Source organism: Cetorhinus maximus, chromosome 1, assembly GCF_964194155.1.
Source record: "Cetorhinus maximus chromosome 1, sCetMax3.hap1.1, whole genome shotgun sequence".
Lineage (NCBI taxonomy): Eukaryota > Metazoa > Chordata > Chondrichthyes > Lamniformes > Cetorhinidae > Cetorhinus > Cetorhinus maximus.
Genome location: NC_135879.1, coordinates 1,086,009 through 1,111,310, shown reverse-complemented (window position 1 = coordinate 1,111,310; position 25,302 = coordinate 1,086,009). Strand labels below are relative to the sequence as shown.

The window sequence follows — 25,302 nt, the reverse complement described above, 5'->3', positions numbered from 1 at the left end:
TATTATGTGAAACTAACTATAAATACAAGCTGTTGCTGTCCTAGAAAATAACGTTTGTAGAAAGCACTGGGTCATCACCTTGAGTAGTTGCTTACATTACAATGATTGCGTTTCAAAATACTTCATTGGCTGTAAAGTGCTTTGGAACGTCCTGAGGTCATCCAAGGTGCTACATAAAAACAGGTTCTTTCTTAAGTATGTAAAATACTGGGTACCATACCAGCAGGGAGACATCCAGGCCTTGGAAAGTAAATAAAGAAGAGTGATTAAGTTGATGGATCAGGCAGCTAGCCTCATGTATGAGGAAGGAATAGGAGCACTTCAGATATTTACAATGGAAAAATGATGGCTTAGAGGCATTTAAGATCCTAAAGGGATAGATAAACTGGATCTCAGTCAGATGTTCAGTATTAACGCAGAGTACAGTGAAAAGAAACATGGATTCAAACTTGAACAAATACGCTGAAAACATAATTAAGAAGTAATTCCTTCACACAGAGGGTGGTAGAAATGTGAAACATCCAACACATGGGGGGAGTGTAAGTGCAAGAAATTAAGGTGCAAGATTTTAAAATGGCTTATTTTGGTCAAAGACTAAGCGTTCACTTTAGACAGAATACATTGTTGTACAAAGGTACAGTGTTCCATTGACAAGAAGAGAAGTTTTGCTGCGTATATAATTTCTTGTTTTCTTTAGCCATTGTGATGGGTCGACTTGACGGAAAAGTGATCGTTGTCTCAGCCGCAGCACAAGGCATTGGGCGGGCATGTGCAATTGTAAGTTTTCAGTTTTAATGTGTACAATGTTGGAAGTTGTCCTGCTGATTTCAGATTTGAATACCCATGCTGAGATCAATATAATGTATTCTTAGTGACAGGTGATGTCCATTAAATAAGAACCAGGGCGCATATGGATCAAATGATAGAGCTGCTATCTTTTAGAAGTCATATTCATACATTTTAAAAATTGCTTGTGATTTTAGGACAACATCAGGTAGAAAATAAAGTAACTTGTAATTCATGTAAAACTCACGTCAAAATGACTTTCCTGTTTTCTGTCTTTAATTTTGAGGCATTTGGAAAAGAAGGTGCTAAGGTAATTGCTACCGACATAAATGAAGAGAAGCTAAAGGAATTGGAGCAGTATCCAGGTAATGAATCTGTTTGCTATTTACTGTGTTGTTACATAGAATCTACTTTCAAAACTACTTTGAAGTAGAAATATTTTTTTCTTTCTTTTCTGGTACCTTGGATTACTCACCAAGATAAACTCTGACTGTTTTATTTCTTTATGGGATGTGGGCGTTGCTGCATTTATTGCCCTTGCTGCTGCAGTCCATGTAGCATAGGTTCACCCACAGTGCTGTTAGGGAGGGAGTTCCATGCTTATGACCCAACAACAATGATGGAACTGTGATATGTTTCCAAGTCAGGAGGGGAGTGGCTTGGAGTGGAACTTGCAGGTGGTTCTGTCCCCTTGTATCTACTGCCCTTGATCTTCTAGGTGGTAGAGGTTGCAGCTTTGGAAGCTGCTGTCAAAGGAGCCTTGTGGAGTTGCTGCAGTGCATCTTGTAAATGATGCTGCTGTGCATTGGTGGTGGAGGGAGTGATGTTGAAGGCGGTGCCAATCAAGTGAGCTGTTTTGTTTTGGACGGTGTCAGGCTGAAGTGTTGCTGAAGCTGCACTTATCCAGGCAAGTGGGGAGTATTCCATCACACTCCTGACTTGTGCCTTATAGATGGTGGACAGGCTTTGGGGAGTTAGGAGGTGAGTTACTCTCTGCAGAATTCCCAGCCGCTGACTTGCTCTTGTAGCCGCAGTATTTATATGGCTGGTCCAGTTCAGTTTCTGGTCAATGGTAACCCCAGGATATTGATAGTGGGGAATTCAGTGATGGTAATGCCATTGAATGTCAAGGGGAGATGGTTAGATTCTTTCTTGTTGGAGATGGTCATTGCCTGGTACTCGTATGGCACGAATGTTACTTGCCACTTGTCAGCCTAAGCCTGGATATTGTCCAGGTCTTGCTGCATTTGGACATGGATTTCTTCAGTATCTTCAGCAAATAGTGCTGAACATTGTGCAATCATCAGCAAACATACCCACTTCTGACCTTATGATGGAGGGAAGATGAAGCAGCTGAAGATGGTTGGGCCGAGGACACTACCCTGAGGAACTCCTGCAGTGATGATTGACCTCCAGCAACCACAACCATCTTCCTTTGTTCTAGGTATGATTCCAGCCAGAGGAGAGATTTCCCCCTGATTCCCATTGACTCCAGTTTTGTTAGGGCTTCTTGATGCCACACTCAGTCAAATGCGGTCTTGATGTCAAGGGCAGTCACTCTCACCTTACCTCTGGAGTTTAGCTCTTTTGTCCATGTTTGGACCAAGGCTGTAATGAGGTCAGGAGCCGAGTGTCCTGGCGGAACCCAGTCTAAGCGTCAGTGAGCAGGTTATTGCTAAGCAAGTGCTGCTTGACAGCACTGTTGACGACCCCTTCCATCACTTTACTGATTGAACGGGTTGGATTTGTCCTGCTTTTTGTGGATGGGCAATTTTCCACATTGCCGGGTAGTGCCAGTGTTGTAGCTGTACTGGAACAGCTTGGCTAGGGGCTGGCAAGTTGTGGAGCACAAGTCTTCAGTGCTGTTGCCGGAATATCGTCAGGGCCCATAGCCTTTGCAGTATCCAGTGCCTTCAGCCATTTCCTGATATCATGTGGCATGAATTGAATTGGTGAAGACTAGCATCTGTGATGCTGGGGACTTCAGGAGGAGGCTGAGATGGATCATCCACTTGGCACTTGTGGATGAAGTTGGCTGAAGAAGTTCTTCAGCCTTATCAATTGCACAGATGTGCTGGGCTCCTCCATCATTGAGGATGTGGATATTTGTGGAGCCTTCTCCTCTAGTGAGCTGTTTCATTGTCTACCACCATTCACAACCGGATGTTGCAGGACTGCAGAGCTTAGATCTGAGCCATTGTTTGTGAGATCGCTTAGCTCTGTCTATCACATGCTGCTTCTGCTGTTTGGCACGCAAGTAGTCCTGTGTTGTAGCTTCACCAGGTTGACGCTTCATTTTTAGTTATGCCTGGTGCTGCTCTTGGCATGCCCTCCTAAACTCTTCACTGAACCAGGGTTGATCCCCTGGTGGGACAGGACATACCCAGGGATGGTGATGGTGGAGTTTGGGACATTATCTGTAAGGTATGATTCCATGAGTATGATTATGTCAGGCTGTTGCTTGACTAGTCTGTGGGACAGCTCTCCCAATTTTGGCACAAAAATTGATGTTACTCAGGAGGACTTTGTAGGGTCGACAGTGTTGAGTTTGCTGTTGTTGATCCTGGTGCCTTTTAGATCATTGCTTTTAGACTTTATAGCAGTTTGATACAACTGAGTAGTTTGCTGGGCCATTCAGAGGACAGTTGTGAGTCAACCGCATTGCTGTGGGTTTGGAGTCACATGTAGGCCAGACCAGGTAAGGATGGCAGATTTCCTTCCCTGAAGGACAATGGTTTCTTGGCCACCCTTAGACTAGCTTTTAGTTCCAGATTTATTCATTGAATTAAAATTCCTCCAGCTGCTGTGGTGGGATTCAAAACAGGTCCCCAGAGCATAACCCTGGATCTCTGGATTACCAGCCCAGTGACAATACCGCTATGCCACTGCCTCCCCCTTTACTGGCTGCTGCTCTTTAAGTGCAGCCTCCACTCGGCCCTTTACTGGCTGCTGCTTTCTCAGTGCAGCTTCCACTCAGCCCTTTACTGGCTGCTGCCGACAGGTTTCAACAAGAAACAGATAAACTTTATTACAGAGAGCTTTTCAGATGCTACATGCTCAATCAGGACTCTCGTCAGGAAGCCCCACCCCTCGGATTGTCCACGCTTAGGATTCATTGGTCGGAGCCTCTCCGAACATCATGGGACCCCTGATAGACAGCAGGAGAAGCTGTACCTTCAAGTTACTACATTTCCTCCCTCTTTACTGTTTTACAATTTCTATTCACAGGGATACATTTGAATATCCAACAACATATACATATATACAACTTGAGGTGATTAAAGATCAAGTATCTGAGGTGCTGTCTTTATACAGCTAGAGCAGTGTAGCTCTACCCCTTGATGTTCCTCAACAGGATCGACAGGATCTGGAAATGCAGCTCGAGACACATCATTAGGAAGTGGCAGTTCTGGGTTTGGCAACTCTACAGAGACATTGGGCATGTCTACTCTAGGTCGACCTGTCACCTCAAGGATTGACAGTTTGACATTAATCACAGGTAGAATAGTTGGTTGTTGGAATGTCTCTCTAGCATGAATATGATCTACGTGCTTATGAACAATTCTATCTTCTACACTTGTACTTGGAAAGATAATGGACCAGTCTCTGAGACAATGGCTCCAGGAACCCAACAAGCTCCACTTCTGAAATTTCACATGAATACTGTGTCACCTACACTGTGTGAGCTTTGCTGTGTATACTGTGTTTCAATTTTTGATTACTTTGATTTGGCTCTGCCTTTCCCTCTAAATTTGGAAACACCAGGCTTAACCGTGTACATAGGTGGCATTTCATCAATAATTCAGATGGTGTTGAATCCGTAATCGAATGTGGCGTTTTACAATAACTGAGAAGAAAGTGGGAAAGTCGAGATTCTAGGTTACCTTCTAATAACCTTTTCATACCAGACTTGAAAGTTTGTACAGCTCTGGGTCATTCTCCTTTCACTATTATCACAGGAAGCTGGGCTGCCTGTTGCCTATAAGACACTGGTACTGTGGCAATGCCCTTTACCTGAATAGATTCTCCAGCGTATGTCTTTAATTTAGCGGTTGTCTGCTCCAGGTTTATTAGCTGTCTACCTTCAGTAAGGTATTTGAAAGTGTGCTCTCCCACCACTGTAGTTGAAGCACCCGTATCCACCCCAATTATTAGTGGCTTCTCATTAACTTGGATTGTGACAGTGATAGGTTCATTTTTTTACAGCAGTGATGTTATACAGGGAATAGATGTCGGTGTCAGCAGCTTCGGGTTCTGCTGTATTTTTCAAGTCGATCATTAGTCATGTTGGTTTGCTGTTTTATGGGCTGTTTCAACTTTGCCCTGCATTGCCTTACTATGTGACCTTTCTTATGGCAGTAATTGCATTCTGCCTCCTTGAATTTACAGCTGTCTGTGGTCACCTCTGCATCTATAAAACTTTTTCTTGGAGTCGCTGCTGAAATGTCTCTACTAGGCCTTTTCGTGTTTCTAAAGGTGGACATTGCATCTTGCTTTGATGCTGTGGGTCTGGTTTTTGCGTCACACTCAGTGGTAAGCTCCCGCCCCACATAAAAAACAGCGCCATGTTGTTTGTGTTGCAAAGTCTGCAAATCTCTCGCAGAACTTTCCATGGCGAGGGAGATTTCTAGGGCATGCTTAAAGTCAATGTTGACCTCAGTGAGTAAATAGCGCTGTGTGGCATTGCCCTGAACTCCACAAACTAATCGGTCCTGCAGCATATCATTTAATGTGCCTCCAAAATCGCAGTGTTCTGTCAACTGCTTTAGGTTCACTACATAGGTTGTGATGGACTCTCCCAGGGCCCTAACTCTGGAATTAAATTTAAAACACTGCATTATTACGGATGGCTTCGGATGGAAATGTGTTTTCACGAGGTCCACTAATTAATTATAGGACTTTGAATTGGGCGCGCTTGGGGCTGTCAGGTTGTGAAGAGATTGTATGTCTTACTGCCACATACACATAGAAGGATGGCTTTCTGCTTTTCCTCTGTGGTAATTTTGTTTGCTACGCAATAAAATCCGAGGCACTGTACATACTGGCTCCAGTCTTCCATAGTCGCATCATAAGGATCAATTCTGCTGAAGAGTGGCATGACTGCTGAGTATACTTTTCTTTTTCTTAAGATTTGATGCACTCAGTAACAAGGTGAGGTGCAACGTCAGAGCTATTTTACCCTTATCGCCAAATGTAATGACTCGATGGAGCAGACAGGTTTCAACAAGAAACAGATAAACTTTATTATAGAGAGCTTTTCAGGTGCTACATGCTTGATCAGGACTCTCATCAGGAAGCCCCACCCCCAGGTTGCCTGCACTTAGGACTCATTGGTTAGAGCCTCTCAGAACATCATGTGAGCCCTGATAGATAGCAGGAGAAGCTAAAAGTTCAGTTACTACACTGCTGCTTCCACTCAGCCCTTTACTGGCTGCTGCTCTTTCACTGCTGCTCCCAATCACCATATTGCTGCTGCTCTCAGCCCTGCAAGAAATGCTGGGCCTCAACCAAATTTCCATTCATGCCTTCCACCCCCACCTTCCCTCTTTCCTGTTGAGCACTAATTACCCCCATCCAGTGCACAGTCTCCTTTGCTCCCAATCACCAGAACTCTAACCTCCCAAATCCCATGTCCTATTCTTCTCTCCCCACAGGCCCCCATCTTTGAAACCCATTCTCCAGTCTTTCTCGTCCTCTATTCACCCTGTGGGAGGATTGGTACCCATTCCGAGTTACTTACTAAGACTGTGCATTAGAAGGGGAGAGAATCCTCATTTTCTAGAAGAAGGAATGGCTGCAATTTATGACCAATGTCTTGATGCAATTTACATTCCCTAGAATGATCACCATATTGTTTGTAAAATCAGGAGATGGTGACATAGGTGTACATGCCTCATTATAAAAGAATGGGTGGGCTTTTAAATGGGGAAGGCAGTGAATATAATGTATAGGAAGTAGATCTGTACTGAGAACCTGGGTAACAGGTTAACACAAAGACTGAACACGCAGAGCAGGTGCATTAGCAACAGGAAGCTGGGTGAACACTTCGGTTGCATCCCTTTATCCAAACATCACACCACAGTGCTGCAGTCACCATGTAGGTGTTCATACAGAAAGTTATGTATATTTAGTATCCTGTAATTAGACAGATTATTTGTCATCTTTAATTATTGAACAGGGTGGATAAAGTGCCACAGTGTGCAGTCATTTGTTCTGTTTCAGCAATCTGACTTTGTTTTGTGAGAACAGGCAGGCTTTGGAAATTCTGAACTGTACATTTTTCTAACATGAAAGTTCAGAATCTAGGAACTAGATTCTAAGGTATACAAATAACTGTTTGGTAGTACAGAACTTGGGTATTGCTGAAAAAAGAGACATGTTGAAGTTTTTCATCTTGCACTCATCAGGACAATTCACAAGAAAATACCAATGTCGGGGAAACAACATATTTATACTGATTTATGAGAAGAGAGTGATGATTGGTTGATAAGTCATAATTGGCAACATCTCCACCAATCAGAGGCCACTTGCTAACCAATCAGCCCTCTTTTCTCATTCAGTATGAATATGTTGTTTCCCCTGACATTGGTATTTTCTTGCGAATTGACCTGATGAGTGCAAGATGGAATACTTTGACAAAGAAGTCTGTCTTTTTCAGCAATAGCTATATTCTCCTTCGATATGCAGGCTGTTTTTGATTGTTTTGGGATGTTGAGCTCTGCTGGATTTTAAAAAAAGAAAGCAGGGGAATTTTTCTCCAGGAACAGCGCTCATCTTCTTTTCCCTCTACAGATGTAGAGCCTAACCTAGCACATTTCAAATAAAACCATTGGGCATGGTTAATACTCCCTGCTCCATCTCCCCAACTTCTGTCCACAACCAACCCTAACTATTCAAAAACAGAAAATGCTGGAAAAACTCAGCAGGTCTGACAGCATCTGTGGAGAGAGAAACAGAGTTGACATTTCGAGTCCTTATGACCCTTCTTCAGAGCCTGACTAGTACCGCAACTAAAAAAATGGGGTGTCCAAGCAGTGCAATGATATCACTGAGGCATTATGGCCATTTTGTTTGCTGAAGCTGAAAGATTATCTTAACTTGCTTCTATATTGATTTTAAATGTTTGATGCTCTTGCAATTCAGTCAAGCCAGTTATTGTTCTGTTTAGTCAACTATGTAGAGACCACAGTTATAGGTGGATTTCCCAGAGAGAATCCCTCTATTACTATGTTTTGAGGGGGATGGGGTTTGGAAACATCTTAGACATCCTACAGACTCTTACAGAAGGGGAGAAATTCCACCTGTCGTTGCCTTTTCTTTGAGTGTAAAATGTTCACTGGGCCTGTAGGTTTTTCAAGTGACAACCTGCCTTGTCTAACCTGACGTGCAGCTGCGCTGGTCACCATGTTGCAAGTGGTCACCTTTGAAGTCTCCATGATACTAGGCCATGGTATGGGTTATAGTTACACTGATGGATGGAATCACCTTGAAAGAGAAGGGGTTATTAAAGAAGATGTTTAAAAAGGTCTTACCCCAACAACTTGCTTGAATTTTTTGAAGAAGTTACCAGGTTGGTGGTTGTTGGAAGCTTGGCTGACATTGTTTATCTTAGACTTCTAAAAACTTTGACAAATTGCTGCACAAAAGGCTAATAAACAATGTTGTTAATTGCATTCCTGTACACAAAGTACTTACTAATAGCCAAAGTTGTGGGAAAGATACCAGCAAGTATGCAGGTCTAAGTGGCTTACATTATAAAAATAAATTTCAGGTGGATCTGGGTGCAATGGGTTAAATAGGCCTTTTTAATTAGTAACGGATTGAAAGGTTATGGGGAGAGGGCGGGAAATTGGAGTTGAGGCTGAAATGAGATCAGCCATGATTGGATTGAATGGCAGGGCAGGCTTGAGGGGCTGATTTGCCTACTCCTGCTCCTAGTTCTTATGTTCTTATGTCTGGCAGATGTCTTTTAATGTAGATAAATCTAGCATTATGTACCCTAGTAAGGGCAACTCCAAGCATGCATACACTAGGTAGGATTGTGTGCTCAAGGCTGCTGAGAAGGATAAGGATCTGGGGGTTATAGTGTATGAAACAGTGAAAACTCATGACTAATGCTGAGTTAAAAATATATTACCTGCACAATTAAATATAAAGCAAGAAATATTATCCTTTACCTATATCCTGAATCAGGCTATATCTAGAATACGGTGTACAAGTTTGTTGTCTTCCTGTGATGCGGTCAGAAAAGGATCAATGGAGAGCCCGTAGATTGATACCTTTGTGAAGGACTCTTAGCTAACAGAACAAACGAACGGCAGGAAAGCTGCCCTTTGGAAAAGCATAGGCTTCGAAGACATTTAATTGAGTTCTTTTAAAATAACAAAAGGAAATAGATTTGGTTCAAGTGGATAGGCTATTCATGCTGGATTGATTGTGGTGGTATAAGAGTGATTAAGTATAAATTATGAATGCAAAAATTAGGATAGATGTTAAAACTTTTCAGAAAATTTCATTAATCTCTGCAAAAGTTGCTACCGCTTAGCAGTGAGTGCAGATCCCTGCAAGTGTTCAGAACAGAACTGGATCAGTTCCTGAATGTGGTCAAGATATTCAAATGTAAAAGTTAGATGGGTCCTTGAGTTGGGGTGGGGTGTGTGGGTGAAGGAGTTGCCTAGTTACCATGATCTCCTGGAATTTGCTTAATTACGTTTTGCTGGGTGGTGGTGGGTAGCGGGGGTGGTAGTTGGAGGGGAAAGTAACAACGTTTTTTTCCTAAATAGGCCTATAGATTTTTTCCTGATGTTTTTGCCTGTCCGCAGAGATTCTTCCCCGCTAGGGCAGGGGGGGGGGGGGGGGGGGGGGGGGGGAGAGAGGAGGAGGGGGGTGGGAGGGTGGGGGGTGGGGGGTGTTACAGTGGAGTACCAGGATGGGACAGGCTTGATAGAATTTTTATCTCTCCTATTTTATATGTTTATATGTTAAAAGCTTATTTTCTGTAGCTATTAGCATAATGTGGGGGTGTAAATCTCAGCAGAGACTTGTCGTTTTTGTAAAGACGATGTAATGTCTGTATCATTGCCACTTCCAGAAGAACCAAAATCAATCAACCTTATCCATTAAAACAACAAAACCTTAGTTTGTACAACACTCTTACTCCTGATGTTTGTCTCTATCAAATTGCTCAATCGTTAATGTCAAGAGTCCATTTGGTTATTTTAACACCTGAGAGTTTGTGGAATTGGAAAGGTCAGAGTGGAATCATATCAAATGGAGTAAGTTAGAAATGGAATCATGTTAGTTGAATACCCTTTGATTTATTCTGAAGGACATTTTAATAAACTGTTTGAAATAGAAATGTCATCCCATTTTACAAAGCTTCAAAGTATTTCCTGCTCTTTGAGTAGCTGTTCATGTTTAATTTGAGCTCAACATTGCCTGGGTCTCCCCTTGTGAAGAGCCTTGGGATGCCCTATAATAAGGGTGCTATAGAAATGCAATTTGTTGCTGATGTGGTACATTTTTTTCATTTATATCTCTTTTAGGGTAGCATTTGATTCAGCAAACGATTAAGTGCCATAAGATTAATCAATGCTTTGTAGTCAATAACAGTACTAACACTAGAGGGTGCAGTTGCTTCATAATCACTCAGCTGTATAGGTGCAGAACCTGAGGCGTTGTTAGAAATCCAAGCAGGAATGCCGGGCTGAAGATCAGGGGGAAGTTCAGAGGGAAAAAGGAAATAAGAGAAGCAAAATAAGAAAATGAGAAGAGAAGGGTAACCCCAAAGCCTTTTAGAGGCATATAAATAGTCTTTTCTCCTTCTTAGGCAGTCCCTCGGGTTCACAGATGACTTGCTTGCCCTTCAGTTTGGGGTCTGGTGAATGTTTATAAAACACTGGTTGGGCTTCAACTAGAGTACTGTGTCCAGTTCCGGGAACCATAATTTAAGAAGGATGTAAAGGCTTTAGAGAGGATGCACGAAAGGTTCCATGGATGAGGAACTTCAGTTAGATGGGTAGATTGGAGAAGCTGGGACTATTTTCCTTGGAGAAGAAAAGGTTGAGAGGAGAATAGAAGGTTGAGGTGTTCAAAATCATGAGGGTCTACATAGGGAGAGACTATTCCCTTTGGTGGAAGAATCAAGAAGCAGAGAGCACAGATTTAATTTGATTAGCAAAAGATCCAAAGGTGGCATTAGGAAATACTTTCTTGCACAGCGAGCAATTAGGATCTGAAATGCAGAGCCTGAGTGTGTGAAGGAGGCAGATACAATCGAGGCTTTTGAAAGGGAATTGGATAAGCACCTAAAGGTAAAAAAAAAAATTGCAGGGCTACAGGGAAAAGGCAGGGAAACAGGACTAGCTGAATTGCTTTTGCAGAGAGCTGGCACAGATATCATGGGCCAAACAACCTCCTCCTGTAACTATTCTATAATTAAATGAGGCTAGCAACAAGGAAATGCTCAGTACAATAGAATAAACTACTATCATTTTACCTTTAGTACTTGTGTTTAAACACAGCCTAAATTGGTTGATAACTTTCACCTTCTCTTGTGTATTCACTTTCTCTTCCTTTTGTTTCTCTCTCTCTCTCTCTCTCCCTTGGCCTCTTTCTCTGGTTCTCTCTCTCTCTCTCTCTGTCTCTCACTCCAGTGCAGGTGTTGTGAGATGAGCTTGGGTAGTCCCACCCCAATTCCTCTTAGTGTGTCTGAGCCCATAGCTGCATGCACCACTTAAGGCCTTCCTATTTCAATCACATGCATGAAAAAACTCTGCTTCCTTGGGAGGCCAAAGACAAATTGTTTGCTCTCCATATCTCGACATTGAGCATGATGGTAAAGGTAACTGCCCTCCTTTCGGAGTTATTTCCGGCTATATCAGGGAACAGTTGATATCAGTCAATTTGCTGTCCTAATGGACATTAGTCATCAGCAAGAGAGGAGGTTCATTTTTACCAAATGTCAAGCTTTCCAAGCAGGCCACAGATCACAGATAGCGCTCACTCTGCCACAGAACCCCATTTCCAGTATCAACCTCCTGAAAAGATAAGGCTTTGATCAATAAGCTGTCAATGTCTTATTAATTACATTGTTCAGGTTTAATGGCAATCACATTGTTAAACAGGTGATGGGTATTTGTACATCTATAAATGGGGATAGCTGGGACACTGGTGGGCTGGAGTAGTGTTCACTGTGAACTAAGTCAATAAACTCCCTCCAGCAAAGAAAGCTGCTTGTCTTAGCCTTAACTTCACCAACCGGCATGGATCCAGTTAACACATGCAGCTGGTTCATGATCCCCAACACATCACTTTGCAAGTAAATTCTGGGTATGATCTTTCATCCTGAGCTAGTCCACCATTTGACCTTTCTTTTCTGCTGAAAGGCAGGTGTCTGAATGGGAAACATGGGCTAGTCTACAGCGGTGACTCTATTGTGGCTGCTTAAAATCCCCCCTGAACATTGACATAACCAGGGTCATGGTGTTCTTTAGCTTAACCTGAATTAATCAGAACCTCTCACAACATACAAACAATGAGCAGGAGTAGGCCGTTCAGCCCCTCGAGCCTACTCTGCCATTTAATAAGATCATGGCTGATTTTATAGTAACCTGAAATCTGCATCCCACCTACCGCTGATACTCTATCACCTCCTTGCTTACCAAGAGTCCATCCACCTCTGCCTTACAGTGTTTATAGTTGCCAAAATTAGTATCTGCCAGTTTGTTTCAGTGTTGAACGGAGTTTCAATATAAGTCAATGGCAGAGGGAACAGGGCACATTAAATTTAAATTCTGACATTTGTTTATTGGTTCAACAGTGCATGATATTCTGTTGCAGGTATTCGTGTGTGACCATCAACACTCTGCCCCTTCCAACTCCACTAGTTTCCCACACAAACACTGACCCGATCCTTCAGTTCCTTGTCTAAGCTGATTAATCAACCTGGCTTGACATTCCTGGCTTCTCTTGGCTCATATATCATCAGTCTCACCTAACCTTTTGAATTTGTGTACACTAGATCAGCTAGGCACACCTTCAAGGACTTAGCATTTTGATTGGACATTGCTTTGTGGAAGGATAGCTGAGAGTAGGGGAGTTCACGCATATTGCAGGATGGCCAATGACTTGTCCGATTTCTAGATGTGCTGCCATGTTCTGAATCTGTATTCATTCAACTTATGAACTTGAGTTCAGCTCAAATGATGCTATGTTTGCCCAAATAGATGGTGTTGCCATGCGATTCCTTCTAGGCCCAGCTCTCACTAACATTTATGTTGGTTTTGACAAGAAACACGTTTTAGATGGAATGACCCCTAACCTCATACGCCTGCCCATTTCTGTTATGTAGATGATGGGAATAGAGGGATACGGACCCCGGAAGTGCAAAATGTTTTAGTTAGACAGGCAATATGATTGGCGCAGGCTTGGAGGGCTGAAGAGCCTGTTCCTGTGCTGTACTTTTCTTTGTTCTTTGTTCTTTGTTTTTTTGATATGTTTGCTGCATTTGAATCTGCAGCTGCATGTAAGAATTTCCTTACACACCTTAATGCACTCCATCTTGCACTCAAATTCACCTTTGAGATGGAGCTATCTAATAAGCTGCCTTCCCTCGATGCGCTGGTTGAGCAATCCACTAATGGGTTCTCTATTACTGTCTACCACAAGCCTACCTTCACTGGTCAGTATACGCATTGGGATTCCTACAACTCCATGGGTAGAAGCTGGCCTTATCAGCAATCTCGTCAATGGGGGTCAAGCAATTTTCTCATTGTGCAAACATAGCACTGAAGTAGGGCACATCCTGTGGGATAATGGCTACTCTCATCAAATCATTAATCCTAATTGAAATGGAAAATACGGAAATGGCAGATGCATTGAACAGATATTTTGTGTCTGTCTTCAGTGTAGAAGATGCAAATAACATCCCAGAAATAATTGTAAATCAAAACGTTAAAGGGAGGGAGGAACTCAAAACAATTACAATCACCGGGGGAAGGGTACTGGGAAAATTATTAGAACTAAAAGCTGACAAGTGTCCTGATGGACTTCATTCTCAGGTCTTAAAAAAGTAGCTGTTGAGATAGTAGATGCATTGGTTTTAATTTTCCAAAATTCCCTAGATTCTGGAAAGTCCCATCAGATTGGAAAATAGTAAATTTAGCAGATGGAGTATAATGTGGGAAATATGAACTTAGCCACTTTGGCAGGAAGAATAGAGAAGCAGCATATTATTTAAATGGAGAGAGATTGCAGAACTCTTGGTACAGCGGGATCTGGGTGTCCTGTTACATGAATCACAAAAAGTTAGTATGCAGGTACAGCAATGATTAGGAAGGCATTTGGAATGTTGTCATTTATTTCAAGGGGAATGGAATATATAAGTAGGGAAGATTTGCTACAGTTATACAGGACTTTGGTGAGGCCACATTTGGAGTACTGTGTACAGTTTTGGTCTCCTTATTTAAGAAAGGATATAATTACATTAGTAGCAGTTCAGAGAAGGTTCACTTGACTGATTCCTGGGATGAAGGGGTTGTCTTATGAGAAAAGGTTGAACAGGTTGGGCCTGTATCAATTGGAGTTTAGAAGATTAAGAGGTGATCTTATTGAAAATATGTTTCAATACTGACTGATATCCCGTCAGTATCCTGAGGGTACTTGACAGGATAGATGCTGAAAGGATGTTTCCCCTTGTGGGAGAGACTAGAACTAGGGGACACAGTTTAAAAATAAGGGGTCTCCCATTTAAGACAGAGATGAGAATTTTTTTCTCTCAGAGAGCCATTAGTCTATGGAATTCTCTTCCCCTTAGAGCAGTGGAGGTTGGGTCATTGATTATTTTTAGGGCTGAGTTAGATAGAGTTTTGACTGACACGGGAGTCAAGGGGTATGGGGGCTAGGCAGGAAAGTAGAGGCCTCAATCAAATCAGCCATTATCTTAACAAATGGCGGAGCAGGCTTGAGGCGCTGAATGACCTACTCCTGTTCCTAATTCATACATTCGTATTGCTCACTGTGTATCATGCATATTCACAAATGGGCCTAAGGCAACCACTTTCGGACCTGAAAAGTCCCCAGTTTACCTCTCATTACTATGGAAGAGTAAGGTACCTCAAAAATTGGAGCAACATGTGAAGCTAGCCATTTCACGCTGCTATTATACATTAGCAACATGACTGCACTGACAGGATTCTGCTGTCAAGCCAAAAAGATGTCCTAAATAAAAACAGAAAATGCTGGAAAAACTTAGCAGGTCTGACAGTATCAATGGGGAGAGAAACAGAGTTAACGTTTCGAGTCCGTTTGACTCTTCCTCAGAGCTAAAGAGAAGTAGAAAGTAATGGAATTTATATTGTTTAAGGGGGTTGGAGCAGGTAAAGCAGGAGAGAATGTCAGCGATATGTGGGGGCTAAGGAGAGATCGACAAAGATGTCATGGACACAAGACAAAGGGAGTGTTAATGGGAGTGGTAAAGATTAAAGAAGGTAATAGTAGTGGAATGAAGGTAAGAAAGCAGAATGTGTTAATAGGAGGACAAGGATCACCACTCTGAAAGAACAACATAGAGCAAGTGACAGATAGCCCTTTTGGGGTGGAGTGCGAGGAGGGGGCAGTGGTTGGGGGAAAAAGATAGAAAAAGGGATAAAAAGGGCTAAAAAAGATGTTCTGCCGTTCACACAAATGAATAATGTGGTGTATGAATTTCAGTGCTGGTGCAATGCTAGGTACATAGACCGTGCATCCCACCAACTGGTGGATCGTATCAAGCAGCACGTCCCCTTGGCTGTCCACAATAGGTAGTGTACTAACTGTATTCAACCAGCCCGTGCTTACAAAACTCAAGATAGAGCGGAATTTTCCCATCCCTACCGGATTTCGAGGCAGGTGGGAGCAGAGAACCCAGCAGGAGCCAAAAAGTCAAAAACCCACTGGTGTAATAACAGTTTGTGATCCTACCGATGGCTGGTCAATGGCGAGTCGGTTATCCCACTGACTGGGGCATGACCGCTATTTGCATTCATTAACATCTCATGAATGCTCATTAAAACAGCTGTTCGCCAGAATCTCCTCACGCATTCCAATCTTGCCAGTGGGAAATTACATTGGCCTCAAACCCATTTGAAAATGAGTGGCGTGCAGAAGTCAAGACTTAAATTTAGGCCTTGCTCAGCTTGTGGACATCTGACGAGACGGGGATGATGGAGGACTACAGCTACCGGACCCTGGAGGAAGACATACATCACATGGGGAAGTGAAGCCTCATCCACATGGTTCCTCCGCAAAGCAGCTTTCGGAAGGTGGGAGGTCTCCACGCTGCAGCTTTGACTTCACTGAGGTTTCGGACTTTCAGGGACCTCACTGAGGTTTCGGACCACCTTCCATGGACTTGAGCTTGGAGGATGGAGCCTCAAACTGTGGGATGGAAGGCAGCAGGCGGTGCTGATGGGCGGTGAAGCGGGGGAGGGGAATATCTAGGTCTGAAAGTGGGGAGGTGGGGGATGTTCAGGTAAATGTGCTCACAGGGAAGGGTCAGTGGAGTCTACTTCTGACTCCTGGGGTGCAAACTCAGGATGGGTGTGATAGGAAGGGATGGTTAAGGTAGTGGGGCAGAGGGAGTCGGTAGGCTGGGAGGGTGAGAGTTCAACACTGTCGGGTGAAGGGGTGGAAAAGGCTGTTAGTTGGGAAACGAAGATAGACACAGACACGGGGCGGGTGGGAAGAATGAGGTCGGCGAGGTCAATGTGAATGGGGGCGGGATGCTCTGGAAAGAAGGGGATGTGCACATTCACTTGGACATCTTGGAAGGAGAAAGGTGATGGTGGGGAGGTTGAAGGTGATGCCGGGGGGGGTCAGTGGTGCTGCATGAAAGTTGGGTCAGTGCATGGGCGGAGATGCAGGTCATCTCAGCTGGACAACAGGAAGGGATCCACAGCAGGCATTATTGAATATGCTAGGGACCAGTGACATGAGTCTGAAGGATGAAGGGTCTGCATGTGAGGGAGAGTGCTTGCGATAGAACCTTCTCCCTATAGACATCAGTCGGGGGGCCAGCTGAGTGCAGGAGAACTGCTTGGTGGTTGGGGGTGGGGGCGGTGGGTGTGTGCCCCACAAAGCCTTTAAAAGGATGCTGAAAGAAAACAGTACACCATATGCGTTGAAAATGAATACCTTTGCAGACGTTCAATTAGTGACAATTATTGTCTTCATACGTGCTGTGATAAAAACTTTTTGATTTTTCTCCCCAGTCCTCCCCAGCAATTTGGGCTGCAGCCTCCTCAAACTCTGTGAGTTCAATGGTGTCGGCTGTGCCCTCCCACCCTCCCCTGTCTGGGAACTTTCCCGCCTGTTGTTGGCAAGCTTGGCCTGGGTGAAGACACAAGAAAGGCATGTGATGAGAAGGGATGGAGTATAGGTTAGTAAAGATTCATGCCCCCTGTGTGGTGTGCCCTCCCCAGCAGGTCTGAGGGTGGCTGTGATGCAAAAGATTCCTTTAGTCTATCAGTCCTGATATGTGTCCGCTGGTAATGGTTGTGTGAGACCCCTGAAGAGAGTAGCCATTTAAGGACATGATGCCACGCTGAGAGTTTGATATTAGAGGATGTTGAAGGATGACTTACCCAGGCCGAGCGGATGAGATCGTTCATCCTGCACTGGATCTTGTTCTGGTGCGACTGGCAGCCCCACTGACCTCCTTGGTGATGGCCTTCCAGGCCTGAGAGGTGAGGCTGGTGTGCTTCCTGGAACATTCCCTGGCATAGACACATCCCTATGTGCCCATACTCCTCTGATCATTGCCTGAAGCGTGGTGCAGCCTTCTTGTTGTGCGTGGAAGATATCTGTAACAGTCTCCTGGAGACTGGTAGGCTGCAGAGAGTGAGATGTATGTGTTTGACTGGTGTTTAAATGTGGTGCCTGGACCTTCGACCCCGCCAGCTGATGGCGGGGGAGACTAATCATCCGCCAGGTGATTCGGCCCGATACTCACCTGTACATAATTAGTGAGTTCTAAGTGCAGAATTGGGCGCGAGTTCCCGCCATTCCGGCCAGCGGGGTGGGCGCTACCAAAACTGACCGCCACCACACTTAGTCTCATAAAAAGAAAATTCAGCCCAAAATGTCTCATGATAGGTGTGATTATACGATTGGACAGCACTTGCTGAATAATCCTGAGTGTGCTAAGAATTACGCAAAAAACAATTTAAGATTATCAGTCGGGCTCACAATGTGGCTCTCATATGCTTTACAAAAGTCACGTACATTCATACGCAGGGACCTGTCCCCTGTAGGCATAAGGAATGTATTCAAGCCTTGTACCTTTTTAAAATTACCCGGGAAGTTTGGGGAGCCTATAGTTCCCTGTTGCTTTCTCCATTGCAATGCCTCGGCCAATTAGAGTTGACTTGCCAACCAATCAGCATCCTTTTCTCCTGCAGTATAAATTGTTGTGATCATTTAAAATTTGGCATTCTTGTGTTTGTCCTGATGAGTGCAAGATAAAAAGCTTCGGCAACATGTCTCCCTTTTCAGTAATAATTAAAGTACCCCATTATAATTCCCTTACAAATTTGTTTCTCTATATCTTTCTCACTAGTTAGTGGCCTATTGAATGCACTTGAATTGAACCTTGGTTAATTCACACTTGGAGTATTGTGTACAGTTCTGGTTGCTAAATTATAAAAAAGGTATGGAGGCATTGGATCCAAAAGAATTCTATAGGTATTGTCAAGAAAATGTGCAATATGGAATTAATTTGATATCTTGTCAGCTGGTTTCATATATTAAACTTTTTAAAAAAGGACATTTCACTGAAAAACAAAGGCACTAATTTAAAATGGCTGCCAATTTGTATCTGTGTAACCACATTCCATTTCATGGAGATGGAGGGTCTATAGATGCTCCAACAGATGATGACCTCTCTGGAGGCTTGAAAAGCTTCCTTCCCATCTCATCCAAATGGAGAATGAATCGTTCAAGAGTTAATTGCTGGAACATTTAAAATTAATCACTCCAGCTATTACAATGGCTAAGATGAGCTGTGCTCGACACAAGCTGATCAACTTCCTTTTAGAATATACAACTGATATGGGGAGCAGTCATGTCATAACTTTTTGTGTGGATGTTTGAATTTGGGATTTGGTAGAGATATCTAGCTGTCGGAGTGAGCGGCTGTCTTTCGCCCTCCCTCTCTACAATATTCCATCTAAGCTTTGAACCCTATTTGGCTGAGTGAAAAGTGTGACTACATTCCTACAGCAGACAGAGACTTTCTACTAAAAGCCATTGGATTTCTAAAATGTTTCCAGGAGAAAAGGGACATACCAGCCATGTCTTTGAACCAATGGCCTCAGCGGAAGAACCAACACCTCTGGATACAATCACTGAATCTTTATTGACTTTTCTTTTTTAATCTTCACTTTAACTTGGCTACGTTTAACCTTGATACTGTGTAAAGTTGCATTTTTTTCTACATGCTTGGAGTTTAAATATGTGTTTGCACGCATTAGTGGGAAGTAGGACATATTTATACATTTTTAATATTTTTACTTGGGTGGGTTTTAGCAAATAAAACTAACCCCTTATATGTTTAACTCAAGTGTGGCTTAATTCTTACAAACTGTATATAGTCAAGTACATACTGAATTGGCAATCCAGCATCTTATTTAAAATTAAAAATCTCTGGTATAACCAAACAGAGAGTGGGAAAAGAGGAAAACCAGTCTATCCTTCCTCACTTGGTTGCAGCAGCATATAAATAGTAAATAGGTGGCAAAAGGAGGAGTAGGGTTGATTCATGACCAAAAAGGCGATTTCCACATCCAAGTGGAGGGGGCACAGGTACTAAATGAATACTTTGCATCTGTCTTTGCCAGGGAAGAAAATATTGCCAAAGTCATAGTGAAAGAAGAGGTAGTTGAGACACTTGATTGGCTAAAAATTGACAAAAAGGAGGTATTAGAAAGATTGGCTGTACTTAAAGTTGATAAGTCACCAAGACGGTGCGAAAAGGATTTGAGGGAACTGTGAGGTCAAACCTATCAGGATTGGATTGACAGGTTTGGGTCTCTTCTCTCTTGAAAATAGAGGGCTGGAGGGTGACCTAATAAAAGTTTTTAAAATTATGTAAGGTTCTGAGAGAGTAGATAGAGAAATCCATTTGTGACAAGAGAAAGCCTAAAGACCATCAATATAAGAGTCATCAAGAAATCCAATAGGGAATTTAGAAGAAACTTCTTTACCCAGAGAGTGGTGAGTTTGTGGAACTTGCTACCACAGGGAATGGCTGTAATGGGAAGCTGGAAAAGCATATGAGGGAGAAAAGAACAGAGGATTCTGCTGATAGGGTGTGACAAGGAAGGACTGGAGGAGGCTTGAGTGGACCATAAACTCCAGCATGGATTGGGTGGCCTGAATGATTTGTTTCTGGTGCACCTCCTTCAATTTAGTCTACTGCATTCGCTGCTCTCAGTGCGGTCTCCTCTACATTGGAGAGACCAAACGCAGACTGGGTGACCACTTTGCAGAACACCTTCAGTCTGTCCGCAAGCATGACCCAGACCTCCCTGTCGCTTGCCATTTCAACACTCCACTCTGCTCTCATGCCCACATGTCCGTCCTTGGCCTGCTGCAATGTTCCAGTGAAGCTCAACGCAAACTGGAGGAACAGCACCTCATCTTCTGACTAGGCACTTTACAGCCTCCCGGACTGAATATTGAGTTCAACAATTTTAGATCATGAACTCTCTCCTCCATCCTCATCCCTTTTTTGAATATTCATTTTCACTTTTTAATTTTTACTCTTTATCCACATTTTTATTTCATTTTTATTCATTGTTTTATCCCCACCTTTTATCCTATTTTCAATCTTCTTTCCCACCACCATCCCCTCCCCCCGCCCCACCCCCACAAGGGCCATCTGTCACTTGTTCATGTTGTTCTTTCCAGAGTGCTTACCCTCGTCCTGCTATTATCACATTCTGCTTTCTTACCTTAATGCCACCATCAGCACCTCCTTTAGCCAGCACCACCACCATTAACACCCCTTTGTCCTTTTGTTCATGACATCTTTGGCAATCTCTCCTTTGACCCCACCTATCGCTGGCCTTCTATCCAGCTTCACCTGCTTCACCCCCTTAAACAGTGTATATTTCACCACATTTTTACATCTCTTTAGCTCTGAAGAAGAGTCATACAGACTCGAAATGTTAATCTGTTTTTGTCTCCACAGATGCTGTTAGACCTGCTGAGTTTTTCCAGCATTTTCTGTTTTTGTTTCAGTTTTCCAGCATCTGCAGTATTTTGCTTTTATGATTTGTTTCTGTGCCATATATCTTATGTAATTGTCGCGGAAAAACGGAGTGAACACTCAGAACCTGGAGGTTTGTCTAGGAAGTCTTTATTAAAGCCGTGATATCACGGAGAGCCTAGTCGCATACAACGGAGCGAACCAGTCTCTGTCTAACACCTCTTTACACACATAGATATAGCAAAAGGTTCGTGACAGAAACTTGGGCAATTGCAATAGTTTCAAATGGTTTCAAAAAGATAGCGATCAGTGTTAATGGTTTAATGATTAGACAGGACAATGTCAATGGTTCAGCAAATAGACAGGACAATGTCAATGGTTTAGCAAATAGACAGTGATAATTGGTTACATATCCCGGGCAATGCACACACACAATAGTTTTTTCCCTTAGGTTTTGCCACCGTATATGACATCCGGAGCCCCTTAGTCTGGGAAGGTAGCTCTGGCCCTTTGATTTACTAATTTATGTGCTGGATGCGTGACTGTTAGGGGACAGTCTACAGTAAATTACATTATACATGTATTTTAAGTTTATTTCTCTCTTAAATAAAGGTGTATTTTATTTCATTCACAATTACGTGTATTTTATTTCATTCCCAATTACACATGTATTTTATTCCTCCACAGTAATTCATTGTTATATGAACGGTGTGTTTGTGAATCAACCATTATTGCCCTCCTGTTGTTAAACAATAAATTAACCTGAATCTCTGTTAAATGTTTTTGCTTCCCAACAGGTATTGAAACTAAAGTGTTAGATGTGACTCAGAAAGAACAAGTCGAAAAGTTGGCCAAGGAAATTGAGAAAATTGACATCCTGTTCAATTGTGCAGGGTAATAAAGATATTAAATTTAAATACATTTTGGAGTAAAGCTTCTGTTGACCAAAGAATGGATGTTTGCCTTTTGTTGGCCTTTATAGTATCACTTATTTATAGCTTATGTCACTTTCAGAGACTGTATGGGTAGAATTTTATGTTTCATGGGCGAGTGCTTGCATGACCCAAATGGGCGTAAAATCGTGCGAGATGACGTCGGGCGAGCATCCCGGAGTCATTGTGCACTTGTGTGATATTTCGCTCGGCAGGCGTGCGCAGCAGTCGGAAGAGTGCCTGCTGACAATTAGGTGGGCAATTAAACCCATTAACGGTGCAACTGTCAGCGATTTTTCATGGCCTGCCCAATGTTATGGTTGGCGGACGGGCCAATCGGCCAGGCAGCCTTTACGTTTTTGATGAAACCTCATCCAAGAGTGGGATAAAATCTCCATTAGGAAATAAAACAAAAATAAGTATCTGGGGACAGCATTTTTATGAGGTATGCTTTCATTTGCTTGATTATGCTGCATAGACATTTTTTTGCAGCTTTTTGTGCTTCATTTTATTATTTGGAGGTCTGCAGCTCCCTGAGTGAGGCAGCTGTCTGCCTCCAGGGAGCTCACTGGAAGCATTCACCCACCCTCTTCCCACCCCCTCCCCGGCAGCGCTGAGCTTTTCAGCGCGCTTTTCATGCTGGCTGGCCATTAATTGGCCAGCCAGTGTGAAATCACGTCGGGGCCAATTGCGGTTGGGGGCCTGTTTCCTGACCACTCCCGGGCCTGCCGATCACGCGTGCCCGATGAGGGAAAAATTCAGGCCTTTGACCCCGCTTTCAAAGTGAAATGAGTATCTGTAAGATAATGCAGTAAGTTATTGATAGGTTGTTGATGAAAAATTGAAAATCCCGTCAATGGAACACTACAAATGAGACCCACGGTCAAAGTGTTAAGGATCGCGGGAAATAATTTAGTGTTTGCTCTTTGAAAGTAGATGTCATTTGCTGAAAGTGTTCTTTTATTTGAAGGAGTTAGTTCTTCTTGACATTAAGTCTTTAAACTGGTAGGCCTATATTGCAATGCATTATCATTTGTGTAAATACTGATGGTATTTAAGTCACAACTGTGTATCAACGAGTGGAGCTAGGAGTTTTTTTGAGGTGAGGTCATTCACATCAAAGGTTGTTTATTCATTTACATTGTCCAAGCTGTCACACTATACTGTGCTCGAACCATTGTTGTTCATTATCTGAAAGTTCTTTATCATCAGTTGGCAGTTCCTTTCACTGGTCTTTCAGAAATTGTTTGGTGCATACTGTTCCTTGCTGTTGGAAATCAGCCATCATCATTCCGGTTGCTAAGAAGTTGTGGCCTGCTGAGCTGAATGGTTACCAATCAGTTGTATTTGCATCGATAGTCATGAAGTGTTTTGAGCACATAGGCCTTAACTTCTGGGCTTTGGGGCGTCATAACTGGGGGTACCCCAAGGATGCACTTGGGAACTGCCCTCCTCAATCCCCAGTAGTCCCCAGGTAAGGATTGCATGGCAATTGCCCGGGGAGTTCAAATATCCCCTGGGCGATTGCCCTGCACTGGGAACCATCCAACCCCCCCAATCCTACCCACTTACATTACAAATTTATCTTCTCCCTGGCTTCTCAAAATGGATGGACCTTTAAACCTATTTGCTTTACGGCAGCTAGTGCTGTAAAAAGCGGGCGTGGCTTCCTTACTCCAGCTCTGCTGCCCTCGACACAAGGTCTTGGGAATCCACTGCACTGCACTGTTCTCGCACTGTTCCAACTCAGATTGCTTCTCCGTGGAAGTTACGGCCATTGTGTCAAAGCATCTTTTAGATCTTGTTCCACATATTGTTCAGTTACAAATTGCCTATTAACCTCATAAGTCAGTGGACAATGCTGTTCTGACCTTGGTACATCTGATCCAACAGTACACGGATAGATTAAGCAAATATGCTCGCGCTACCTTGGTTGATTTCTCTTCAGATTTGAATACCATGCAGCCATTCAAGCTTATTGAGCAATTGAAAAATCTTGATGTCAGTCCTACTTTGGATCAGTGATTCCCTTCGCAACAGGACCCAACGAGTGTAAATTTTCAGGATTTATTTGGAGCCCATGTTAATGATTGCTGGATTCCTGTGTGCTGTCACCGTTATTTTTCATCCTCTACACAAATGGTGGTCAATCAGGGCACAACGACATAACGATCCTGAAGTATGCTGATGATGTGGTACGTGTGGGTCTCTTCAGGAATAACAAAGGAAACTATAGCAACTCCGTACAGAAGTTGATCAAATGGTGCAATAGCAATTCTCTTAAACTGAACGAAAACAAGACTAAAGAACTAGTTATAGACTTTAGGAAAAAGGTAGTCAATTATATTTTTCCCATGATTATTCATGATGTGGACATTGAAATAGCTACTAACTGCAATTATCTAAATAGATGATAAGTTGAACTGGAGGGAACAATGTACAGATACAGTGGCTAAGGGACATATACTACCTCAGAAAATTAAAATTCTTTCAAGTAGATCCCACACTTGCGAAACTCTTCCAAAAAGCTGTAGTTGAGATTTTCGAATGTCTCTCCTGGTACTGTTGTCTTTTGAAAGTGCAGAGATTATTGAACCAGGAACAGTATTTATGAGCAATCTTTTGTTGAAATCTGGTCTCGAAGAATTTTGATGAAAGTAAAGAGTGTCACAAACAATGAGAATCACCCCTTGTCCTCATATTACTGGATGTGCTCAGGGAAAAGGCTACAATCCCTCAGGTGCAGGACAAATCGGTTCCTGAACCCATTTGTGTCCTTCTCTATAAGAACCTTTAACAGGAGTTTGATGTATGGATGAGGATGTGCACTCACTTACTGACTGATTATTTTGATGCATTAAATTAGTTTTTAATACATATTTTATTTAAGGTTAAACCTCTGTAATAAGGTAACTTTTTTCTTTTTATTGTTATTATTCAATTATATGTAATTTTTTAATGAACGAGAAATGTACCCGAAATTAATTCTGTATGGATAATAAAGTGAAATTGATTTGAACTGAAAGATCTTAACACCATCAGTGGATGAGAGACTTTGGTCCTATGTGTAATAGGTATTGAAACTTTCTGTTCTTCAAACAACTTTCAATACAATAGCTCTCCCTCCTTGAGCAGAAACCAGGAACATTGTGTTTATTCATTATCACCAACAGGATATGAAACTGGCTTTGTTCTGTAACGTAAAGTTAGTATATTTAAACAATTAGTTGACACTTCCAGTTCACATTAAAGACCTAAATAAATGAGAGGAAAGAGTTAATGTTCCAGCTGTGGCAGAATAGCACTCAGAAACTCCGAACCCGTTTTGGACAGGTG

General features: G+C 42.8%; 1 protein-coding gene across 3 annotated transcripts in view; it reads left to right on the top strand.

The window, feature by feature from the left end:
- bdh2 (3-hydroxybutyrate dehydrogenase, type 2) overlaps window positions 1–25,302 on the top strand; it is a 70,130-nt gene that overhangs the window by 15,214 nt on the left and 29,614 nt on the right. For all 3 annotated transcript variants that reach the window (XM_078564255.1, XM_078564168.1, XM_078564341.1), the window contains exons 2-4: window positions 698–777; window positions 1,073–1,151; window positions 21,832–21,928. In XM_078564255.1, the coding sequence (XP_078420381.1) occupies window positions 706–777; window positions 1,073–1,151; window positions 21,832–21,928 (248 nt within the window). In that variant the 5' untranslated portion in view covers window positions 698–705. The remainder of the gene's footprint in view (window positions 1–697; window positions 778–1,072; window positions 1,152–21,831; window positions 21,929–25,302) is intronic.